The 12,383-nt window shown below is 43.1% G+C and overlaps 1 protein-coding gene across 1 annotated transcript in view; it reads right to left on the reverse strand.

Moving 5' to 3' along the window:
• smg6 (SMG6 nonsense mediated mRNA decay factor) overlaps window positions 1–10,542 on the reverse strand; it is a 40,704-nt gene extending 30,162 nt beyond the window's left edge. The window contains exons 1-3 of the mRNA XM_061896759.1: window positions 10,396–10,542; window positions 1,876–3,970; window positions 1,618–1,810 (exon numbers count right to left, since the gene is read on the reverse strand). Coding sequence (XP_061752743.1) covers window positions 1,618–1,810; window positions 1,876–3,970; window positions 10,396–10,489 — 2,382 coding nt within the window. The 5' untranslated portion in view covers window positions 10,490–10,542. The remainder of the gene's footprint in view (window positions 1–1,617; window positions 1,811–1,875; window positions 3,971–10,395) is intronic.
• Between the last annotated feature and the right edge of the window lie 1,841 nt (window positions 10,543–12,383).

The raw sequence follows: 12,383 nt of genomic DNA on the forward strand, positions 1-12,383 counted from the left end.
TGGATGGATGGATAGATACAGGTGATGGATGATAGATGGATTGATGGATAGATGGATTGATGGATAGATGGATGGATAGATAGATAGTTTGACAAATTGACAGATAGATAGATAGATAGATAGATAGATAGATAGATAGATAGATAGATAGATAGATAGATAGATAGATAGATAGATAGATAGATAGATGGATAGATAGATGATGATAGATGGATGGACAGATAGATGGATGATGACAGATGGCTAGATGGATGAATGAATGGATAGAGAGATAGATGGATGGATGAATTGATAGAAAGATGGATGGATAGATGGATAGTTTGACAGATAGATAGATGGATGGATAGATAGATAGAATGATAGATAGATAGATAGATAGATAGATAGATAGATAGATAGATAGATAGATAGATAGATAGATAGATAGATAGATAGATAGATAGATAGATAGATAGATAGATAGATAGATGATGATAGATGATGGACAGATAGATGGATGATGACAGATGGCTAGATGGATGAATGAATGGATAGAGAGATAGATGGATGGATGAATTGATAGAAAGATGGATGGATAGATAGATAGTTTGACAGATAGATAGATGGATGGATAGATAGATAGATAGATAGAATGATAGATAGATGATGATAGATGATGATAGATGATGGACAGATAGATGGATGATGACAGATGGCTAGATGGATGAATGAATGGATAGAGAGATAGATGGATGGATACAGGTGATGGATGATAGATGGATTGATGGATAGATGGATGGATGGATGACAGATGGCTAGATGGATGGATGAATTGATAGAAAGATAGATGGATACAGCAGACGGATGATAGATGGATGGATAGATAGATAGTTTGATAGATAGATAGATAGATAGATGGATGATGATAGATGGATGGATAGATAGATGGATGGATGACAGATGGCTAGATGGATGAATGAATGGATAGAGAGATAGATGGATGGATGGATGGATGGATACAGGTGATGGATGATAAATGGATTGATGGATGGACAGATGGATGGATAGATAGATGGATGGATGACAGATGGCTAGATGGATGGATGAATTGATAGAAAGATGGATGGATAGATAGATGGATGGATGACAGATGGCTAGATGGATGGATGAATTGATAGAAAGATGGATGGATAGATAGATAGTTTGATAGATAGATAGATAGATAGATAGATAGATAGATAGATAGATAGATAGATAGATAGATAGATGGATAGATAGATGTATAGACAGATAGATACAAATCAAATGTTCAAACAAACATTTTCCAAAGCGATCTCTGCAGACACGAGCACGGTCCGATTGTATTTCTCAAGAAGACGAAAGTGATATTTTTAAAGAGCCATTTCCTTCGACGCACTTTTGTTTCTTCGCCAACTTTATGACCGACTTCTTCCGGGTGTCTATGGAAGCTCTTTCCCATCTCTCCATCTGAAGGACTGGCACACCCAAGAACAGAACAGCAATACGCCATTTTCTGCTCAAACCAGCTTTTTGAACTTTTAAATGCAAGCCCGTGTAATCCAATACTAGTTTTTTCCCCAACATGGGATCAGAACACCCGTATTTATTACTACCCACCTCATCAAGCAGCGTGAGAAGCATGTTCCTGATGTGCGGCGTGTTGTCAGAGGCGGGGTCTTTGAGCAGCTGACGGAACCGTTCAATGACTTGATAGAAGACGTTCTTCCACAGAGCTTGGTCCACGTTCTGCGAGTCCGCGAATTCGATGTCCGTCAGAACCACGCGCTCGTAGAGTCCCAGCAGCTCCACTCTGCAAGGTAAGGACAGTACAGTATGAATGACGAGGCTCTTTCCCCTGCGTTCTTCCAGGCTCACCTGAGCTGGGCCATGCGCTCCAGTCCGTCAGCGCTGAGTCTGTCCCGGGACAGCAGGTTGCTGAGCTGCAGCTCCTGGGAGTCCGCAGCCCTCAGCAGCAGACACAGCTCGCCTCTGGCGTGTAGCTCCGCCTCCTCCAATGTCAGACCACTTCCCGGCTGGGAGTAACCTCTGTAAGTGGCACAGAACTGGCCCGGGTAGACTCCGTTGGCTATCTGGTAGGGGCCCATGTAGGGGAAGGGGTAGCGCGGGCCCGTGCCGGGATTGGCCGGGCCGCTGGCAGGCACAGGGTAGCAGTAGGGGTTGTCAGAGTTCTGGAACTTATAGTAGGCCAAGGTCGCGGCCTGCTGCTGGGAGCGGAAGTTGTCCCCCTGGTGGACCGGGGGGCTTCCTGACACTTCATCATCTGTGTCCAGAAAGTGAAGTTGTCCATATCCGGTCCCCGTTTGGAGGTAGACCGGCGGCTGCAGGGACTGATGCTGCGAGGACTGGCTGGGAGCAAGTGCAGGTTTCTGGTCAGGATTGTTTGGATCCCAGAGTCGCCTCGCTCCTCCTCCACGCCCGCCGCGCGCCCTGGATGTGGCCCCTCCTCTATTCCCACCAAAGAGCAGCCTTTGACCAACCACGGGTGAATTGGAGATGTCGGTGCGGGACGGCAGGACCAGGATACCCCCACCCCGACCCCGAGGTCCCAGGACCTGCTTGTGGCATTCCCCGCCACGAGATGAGGAACTAGCCTGTTTTTCCAAGGACACTCTAAGGATTCCTCGCCCTCGGGCTTTGTTCCCTTTAGGCCTGTGGCGCTCTTCCCTCCTCCTGTCCGCACTCGCGCCGTCCTTCCTATACGTCCTGGTCTTGTCGTCGCTCATCTCGCTTCCTTCCCTCGAGTCTGTGGACGACTCCCGATTGGTGGACCAGCTCTGCAAATGGGGTCTACGCCCCCCCTCGCTAGTCGTCCCCTTTTCTCTGTTGTCGGACTTGGATGCGGAAGGCGGCCGTCTGGTTCTGTCCGCGCTGCTGGCTGAGCTGCTGCTATAAGTACGATTGCGAGGGCGCCGGATGTCCGATTTGGAATAACGCTTCGAGGTGCTCGCGGTGACGTTTGATTTGCTCGCTTTCCTTTCCACGTTTCTTTGTGCTGGAGCGTCCTTGTCAGGCTGCTCTCTGGCTGGGGCTCGGCTGCTGCTGTTATCACTTTTTCTGTGGTTCTCTCTTCCTTTGTTCTGCAGCATCTCTCCCTCCTTCCCTGTCTTATTCGCCCGGTCAGCTTCGGTTCTCTCCTGCTGGTTTCCCCTCTCCGCTCTCACACCGCCATCATCTCCTCTCCTGCACTCTTGATTTCTCTCCTTGTCGCTTCCTCTCCTCCTACGGTTGCGCTTCTTCTCTCCCTCCTCGTCTTTGGTTCCACTGCCCTGCTCTCTTCTTTCCTGGTCGCCTGTCTTCCCTTTCCTGCCGCCCGCTTCGTCACTGCCTTTAGCCTTTCCTTTGACGCTAAGTTTCTCCGCTTGACTCGCGAGACTGTCCACTGCAGCATCAGAGGGGGTTCTTTCGCCATCTTTGCTACTCTCATTGGGTTTAGCCAACTTCACCGTTTCCTGGGTACCTTTAACTTCTTTATTGTTCCCCGCGCCGCTATCTTTTCCCTGTACGTTTTTGCGACTTCCAGGCTGATAAAATTCACGGTCAGGCTTGCGAGCTTTCCTTGGCTTAGCAGCACCCGAAAGTTCCAGGCCTTCCCGGTCATTTTGACCAAAGTCTTTGTCCCTGGGGTCCTCGGTTTTAAGCTGAGGGCAGGCATCCCCTTTGCAATTCACAGCACTACCGCCGTCACTTTTTAGTCTGCCGTCGGTTCTTTCGCCTGCACTCATGACGGCATCTGTGCACTCCGTTCTCCCCGAAGCACGGAGGCCTTTTTTTGGGTTCTTTGGTTTGGTTTTTTGGTTTAAGCCTTGTGAGTCGGAGGTCCGGGGTCCACGGTCACTTGGAGCCGTTTCTGCCTCTTCACTTTCACGGTGATGTCGGCCCTGTCCAGGTACTCGCTGATAACGTTGCACGTCAGGATGCCGCCGGGACTTCTTGCCCGTGGGACAGTTCTCTGAACAAATAACAAAAAAAAGAGGGTGTTGCAGGGCGGGGAGATACGGACAAAAACTCAAATGCTGATGTATTTTGGCTGGATATCAATATACAGTCGGGGTCAAACATAATTTCATGGCTGTGTTGACAACTCCAGAGGTGCATGGTTGGCAGCAACTTGGAAGCAGGAGTGGGAGTCGGCCGGGCCCTCCCGAGTGCACCGCTACATTTGGGACCCAGGAGATGGCGTCATCGGAGGAGACGACCTACCGTGCCGGCAACGGACCACGCAGAACCATCTACGGACTGGTGTCGGTTGGTTTGGGTCATCAATGAAGACGTGGGGCTTGTCGGACAGTGTGGTTACCCTGAGCAGACCGCAACATCTGCCCCTTATACGGACCGCCCTCGGAAACCAGTTTCTTCCACCCACGAAGGAAGAAGAAGCAGTCCTGAGTTTCCAATCATTTCTACAACTCTTATTTTTTTGTGATAGAGTGATTGGAGCACATACTTGTTGGTCACAAAAAGCATTCATGAGGTTTGCTTCTTTTAGCTCTACTGAAAATGTGGCCAAACAGCTCCATTCTTGTTTCATCTGACCACAGAACTTTCCCCCAGAAGGTCTTATCTTTGTCCATGGGATGTCAGATGAAACAAAAATGGAGCCGTTACCCAGCAATGGGTTTGGAGGAGAAAAGGTGAGGCCTTAAATCCCAGGAACACCAATCCTAGCGTCAAGCATGGTGGTGGTTGTTAGAATAATTGTTTCTAAATTATCACAAAAAACTTTGTATTACATTGTGTTCCTGACAAGTAGACAAAAGGCTGTCTTTGAAACCAACCAAGAAGAAGGCTCGCAAAACTAGCCTGGGACTTCAAAGCGGACAGATGGCAGGATCTGCCCAACTTCCAGGGGAACTCTTTTTGAAGTATTTTACAAACTCTCTTTGAACTATTTGACGAACTCTCTTCGAACTGTTCGGTAACCGAAGGCAACGCTGTTTACGACCCACTTCCCTCAGGAAGCAGCTGTGGGAAGGAGGGGGGAGAAAGTCAAATAAAGAAGGAGGAGTATGATCTTTTGGCAGAGCGTGGCGCAGGACTGTACAGAGAGTACTTTGGTCATATCTGAGTCCAAATTTAATTCTGTCTCTGTTTGATTCTTTGCCTCTTGTCTTGTTTAATAGATGTCATCAGCGTTTGAACCTGACAGTTGTAGTATTATGCTATGGGCCTGTTTTGCTGCCAATGGACCTGCTGCTTAACAGAAAGTAAATGGGACAATGAAAAAAAGAGGATTAGCTCCAAATTGTTCAGGACAAGCTAAAATCATCAGCTCTGAGGTTGGGTCTTGGGCGGAGTTGGGTGTTCCAACAGGACAATGACCCCAAACACACCTCAAAAGTGGTAAAGGAATGGCCAAATCAGGCGTCAATGAAGGTTTTAGAATGGCCTTAACAAAGTCCTGACTTAAACGTGTGGACAATGCTGAAGAAACAAGTCCATGTAAGAAAAGCAACGCATTTAGCTGAACTGCACCAATTTTGTGTTAAAAAAGGTAACCAGAAGCTTGTGGATGGCTACACAAAGCACCTTATTGCGGTGAAACTTGCCAAGGGACATGTAAGCAAATATTAACATTGCTGTATGTATACTCTAAACCAGGGGTGCCCATTACGTCGATCGCGAGCTACCAGTCGACCGCGGGGGGTGTGTCAGTCGATCTCCAGCCAGGCTTTAAAAAAAAATAGACCTAAAAATGAGTGATCATCAATCTTCACCAAGACGTCACTTAAATGACATTCACGGTACCGGAGGGTCTTGTGAGATGACGCTGGCTGCTGCAAGATCATTATTATGAAAATATGACCGAGAGGAAGGCGAGAAACACTTTTTATTTCAACAGACTCTCGCGCCGTACCTTCCGTCAAAACTCTGCACATTTCCTATCTTCACAATAAAAGCCCTGCTTCATGCTGCCTGCGCAAACTAAATACAGAGTCTGGGAAAACTGGCGTGCACAAGCGATCCCTCAGAAAGCTGGCGTGCACATCACTTGTGCACGCCAGCTTTCTGAGACTCTTATTTTGTTAGCGCAGGCAGCATGAAGCAGGGCTTTTATTGTGAAGATAGGAAATGTGCAGAGTTTTGACGGAAGGGACGGCGCGAAAGTCTGTTGAAATAAAAAGTGTTTCTGGCCTTCCTCTCTGTCATTTTTTCATAATAATGAACTGGCAGCAGCCAGCGTCATCTCACAAGACCCTCGGGTGCCGTGAATGTCAATCAAGCAAGCTACGGAATTTGCCGCCAATGTTTTTCTTGTAAAGTGTATGGAAGCTGGATGAATTAGATGCCAAAAACCAACCACTGTCATGTGGTATTGTACAGAAAGGACAACTTTTTTTCTCCTCCATTTGAAAATGTGGGCGTTATCATCATTACTGTCTGATTCCAATCAATGCAAGTCATCAGAATCAGGTAATACACCAACTTATATTCTTGTCTTTGTGAAAGAAAGACATCTATATGTGTTACACATGCTTGTATTATCATTAAACACATTTAACTTGTTTACAAAAATGTCTCTTTCAAAAATAAATAAATATAAATGATATATATAAATGAGGTAGATCCCCTCGAGTTGGTCAATTGAAAAGTAGCTTGCCTGCAGAAAAAGTGTGGGCACCCCTGCTCTAGACCTAGCACATTTTCAGTAGAGCCATAATAAATTCATAAAAGAAGAAAACTTCAAAAATGTTTTTTGTCACCAACAAGTATGTGCTCCAATCACTACATCACAAGAAAATAAGAGTTGTAGAAATGATTGGAAACTCAAGACAGCCATGACATCATGTTCTTTACAAGTGTATGTAAACTTTTGACCACGACTGTAAATCGCAACAACTACTTAACATTAGTTATTTGGCTACAGGGTTTTTTTCCCCCGAACATGCATACAATATGAAAGAATGAGCACTTGAACAATCTGAATGAAATGTTCCAAGGACACAGAAAAATGGTCGAAATTGGAAAACTTTCCATTGGCAATAACGGGAAATTGCTGGGAATAAACATAGAATCAATCAATCAATCAATGTTTACTTATATAGCCCTAAATCACTAGTGTCTCAAAGGGCAGAATGCAACATGCTAGATCTTGCAGCGTGATTATTAGCTAAAACTAGTGGTGTAACGGTACACAAAAATTTCGGTTCAGTACATAAATCAGTTTAGAGGTCACGGTTCAGTTCATTTTCGGTACAGTAAGAAAACAACAAAATATACATTTTTTGTTTACCGTATTTCCTTGAATTGCCGCTGGGGCGCTAATTAATTTCAAACCTCTTCTCACTCTGGCGCTTACCAAAGGCATGTGGTAAATTTAGGCCTGTGCTTAAAAATTTGAGTGTGATGTAAGGATAGCATCCCCGTACCGAACCGAAACGGTTCAATACAAATACACGTACCGTTACAACCCTAGCTAAAACAAACTGATTTTACACACTATTATGTTAGATCCACTATGGACTGGACACTCACACTATTATGTTAGATCCACTATGGACTGGACTCTCACACTATTATGTTAGATCCACTATGGACTGGACTCTCACAGTATTATGTTAGATCCACTATGGACTAGACTTTCACACTATTATGTTAGATCCACTATGGACTGGACTTTCACACTATTATGTTAGATCCACTATGGACTGGACTCTCACACTATTATGTTAGATCCACTATGGACTGGACTCTCACTATTATGTTAGATCCACTATGGACTGGACTCTCACTATTATGTTAGATCCACTATGGACTGGACACTCACACTATTATGTTAGATCCACTATGGACTGGACTCTCACACTATTATGTTAGAACCACAATGGACTGGACTCTCACACTATTATGTTAGATCCACTACGGACTGGACTCTCACAGTATTATGCTAGATCCACTATGGACTGGACTCTCACACTATTATGTTAGATCCACTATGGACTGGACTCTCACTATTATGCTAGATCCACTATGGACTGGAGTCTCACAATATTATGTTAGATCCGCTATGGACTGGACTCTCACACTATTATGTTAGATCCACTATGGACTGGACTCTCACACTATTATGTTAGATCCACTATGGACTGGACTCTCACACTATTATGTTAGATCCACTATGGACTGGACTCTCACACTATTATGTTAGATCCACTATGGACTGGACTCTCACACTATTATGTTAGATCCACTATGGACTGGACTCTCACTATTATGCTAGATCCACTATGGACTGGAGTCTCACAATATTATGTTAGATCCGCTATGGACTGGACTCTCACTACTGGGTGTGAGTTTTTGGACCTACCGAGGATGTCGTAGTGGTTCGTGTTGTGGTTTGTGCAGCCCTTTGAGACACTAGTGATTTAGGGCTATATAAGTAAACATTGATTGATTGATTGGTATTATTTTAGATGCACTATGGACTGGATTCTCACTATAATGTTAGATCCACTATGGTCTGGACTCTCACACTATTATGTTAGATCCACTATGGACTGGACTCTCACACTATTATGTTAGATCCACTATGGACTGGACTTTCACTATTATGTCAGATCCACTATGGACTGGACTCTCACAATATTATGTTAGATCCACTAAGGACTGGACTCTCACTATTATGTGATATACACTATGGACTGGAGTCTCGCAATATTATGTTAGATCCACTATGGACTGGACTCTCACACTATTATGTTAGATCCACTATGGACTGGACTCTCACACTATTATGTTAGATCCACTATGGACTGGACTCTCACACTATTATGTTAGATCCACTATGGACTGGACTCTCATACTATTAAGTTAAATCCACTATGGACTGAACTCTCACACTATTATGTTAGATCCACTATGGACTGAACTCTCACACTATTATGTTAGATCCACTATGGACTGGACTCTCACACTATTATGTTAGATCCACTATGGACCGGACTCTCACTATTATGTTAGATCCACTATGGACTGAACTCTCACACTATTATGTTAGATCCACTATGGACTGGAGTCTCGCAATATTATGTTAGATCCACTATGGACTGGACTCTCACACTATTATGTTAGATCCACTATGGACTGGACTCTCACACTATTATGTTAGATCCACTATGGACTGGACTCTCACACTATTATGTTAGATCCACTATGGACTGGACTCTCATACTATTAAGTTAAATCCACTATGGACTGAACTCTCACACTATTATGTTAGATCCACTATGGACTGAACTCTCACACTATTATGTTAGATGCACTATGGACTGAACTCTCACACTATTATGTTAGATCCACTATGGACTGAACTCTCACACTATTATGTTAGATCCACTATGGACTGGACTCTCACACTATTATGTTAGATCCACTATGGACCGGACTCTCACTATTATGTTAGATCCACTATGGACTGAACTCTCACACTATTATGTTAGATCCACTATGGACTGGACTCTCACACTATTATGTTAGATCTACTATGGACTGGACACTCACACTATTATGTTAGATCCACTATGGACTGGACTCTCACTATTATGTTAGATCCACTATGGACTGGAGTCTCACACTATTATGTTAGATTCACTATGGACCGGACTCTCATATTATGTTAGATCCACTATGGACAGGCTTCTCATTATTATGTTAGATCCACTATGGATCGGATTCTCACTATTATGTTAGATCCACTATGGACTGGAGTCTCGCAATATTATATTAGATCCACTATGGACTGGACTCTCATATTATGTTAGATCCACTATGGACTGGATTCTCATATTATGTTACATCCACTATGGACCGGACTCTCACACTATTATGTGCAGCCCTTTGAAACACTCGCCATTTAGGGCTATATAAGTAAACATTGATTGGTTTCATAGTGTGCCGCGGCACAGTGGTTGAAAAACACAGATCCAGATAATAACTTGGCCACACCTACTGTGTGTGTGTGTGTGTGTGTGTGTGTCAAACATGGCTGCTTTAAGGCAACACTTGAGCACTTCTGATGACGTCATATAGCAACTTCTAGGACAGCCAATAGCGACTCTCCTTACTGAAACGCTGTTGTCCGTGTGACGTCACCGAGTGGCACACCAAGTCATGTCAATACGCTTCATCGAATAAATAAGTCAGCATTAACCGCACTATCATTTAAATTGTCAACGTGAACATTAAAGGTTAGTTGGTGTTATTTGGCGTAATAAAAGTCGGCGTGGTGTTGGTGGGCGACGTTTAAAAACACACCGCGCGGGATCACAGCGCTAACTAAGCTAGCAAACATTAGCCGCTTGTGTACTTTAAGCCGCGCCGTCCGTCATGAGTGTTAGTTACTAACTTTACATCGACCGCCTTGTCGCGGCGTCTCACCTTTGCACGAGTCGCCGGCGTCGGGAGGTTTGTTGGCCGCCTCAGCGCGAAGTTCCGCGGCTGAGATCCGGACTCTGTCCAGCTGCTCCGCCATCTTGGATAGGACAGTCCACAAAACATAACAAGGACGGAAGCCGCGCGGGAGCAAAACACAAAGGACGGAAGCCGCGCGGGAGCAAAAAATAATGACGTCCGCCCAATGCTCAAAAAGCATGACTTCGCCGTCACTGTCGCACACAAATTTTGCAAAAATAAATAACGGACTCGTCTCGTCGATCTATTGGGGGTGAATAGATGAATAGAATGTTACGACGTGGAGTCGCTGTGGTTTACTTCTGCTTTTTGCAAGCCGTTAGATGGCAGAATTGAGCTCGGGAGATGTGACGTTCGCGAACGATCGGATCTTTTAAGTCAACCTTTTTTGAGCCCAGGCACATTTTTTTCATTGAAAATAAAATCTCGAGGCACACTGCCAGCAGAAAACAAAAATAAAATAGAACTCAGCAGCCGATATTGACAATAAAAAGTTGTTCTCGCAATTGTTGGATATGACTTTAAACCATAACCAAGCATGCATGCATAGCTCTTTACATTTGTTAAAATCTCAAAGTGCTACAAAACAATAATAAAAAATAAATAAAAACATTAAATAAAATAAATACAACAAATAAGCAAATAAATAAAATAAAATAAAATAATAAAAAACATTATAAATAGATAAAATAATAAAAAAATAAATAAATGAATAATAATGATATAAAAGTAGGATTTCTGTCATGACCTGTCGTATCACGCCGTGACATATTTGGAGTTTTTTTGGCGTTTTCCTTTGTTTAGTGTTACATAATAAATAATAATAATAATAATAATAATATTATTAATAATAATAAATTACATTTGTAACGGACTTTACATTTGTTAAAATCTCAAAGTGCCACAAAGTATAAAAAAAATAATAATAAAAATAAAATTAGTACATTAAATACGAATAAATAAAACATAAATAAATAAATACAATAAAATAAAAAAGATAATAAATAAATAAAATAAACAAATAAATAATAATAATAAAATAAAATAAAAGTAAGTGTACTGTCATGACCTGTCGTATCATGCCGTGACATATTTAGAGATTTTTTGGGTGTTTTCCTTTGTTTATGTTTTATTTCTTTTCTTGCGCTCCTTTTTTGTTGCTGATTGTCGTGTCATAAACTAATGTATTTTGTGGACGCCGTCTGCTGCTCCACACGCCGAAAGTCTCTGCTGTCGTCCAGCATTTTGTTTTTTGTTTACTTTGCAGCCAGTTTAATTTTAAGTTCGTTTTGCTTAGCCATCCCTAAGCTTCAACGCCTTTTCATAGCGGCACTCGCCTTTTTACAAACCCTGTTTCCATATGAGTTGGGAAAATGTGTTAGATGTAAATATAAACAGAATACAATGATTTGCAAATCCTTTTCAAGCCATATTCAGTTGAATATGCTACAAAGACAACATATTTGATGTTCAAACTCATAAACTTTATTTTTTTTGTTGCAAATAATCATTAACTTTAGAATTTGATGCCAGCAACACGTGACAAAGAAGTTGGGAAAGGTGGCAATAAATACTGATAAAGTTGAGGAATGCTCATCAAACACTTATTTGGAACATCCCACAGGTGTGCAGGCTAATTGGGAACAGGTGGGTGCCATGATTGGGTATAGAAACAGCTTCCCAAAAAATGCTCAGTCTTTCACAAGAAAGGATGGGGCGAGGTACACCCCTTTGTCCACAACTGTGTGAGCAAATAGTCAAACAGTTTAAGAACAACGTTTCTCAAAGTGACATTGCAAGAAACTTAGGGATTTCAACATCTACGCTCCATAATATCATCAAAAGGTTCAGAGAATCTGGAGAAATCACTCCACGTAAGCGGCATGGCCGTAAACCAACATTGAATGACCGTGACTTTCCATCCCTCGGATGGCTCTGTATCCAAAACTGACATC

The sequence above is a fragment of the Nerophis ophidion genome, linkage group LG04 (genome assembly GCF_033978795.1).
Source record: "Nerophis ophidion isolate RoL-2023_Sa linkage group LG04, RoL_Noph_v1.0, whole genome shotgun sequence".
Taxonomy (NCBI): Eukaryota; Metazoa; Chordata; class Actinopteri; order Syngnathiformes; family Syngnathidae; genus Nerophis; species Nerophis ophidion.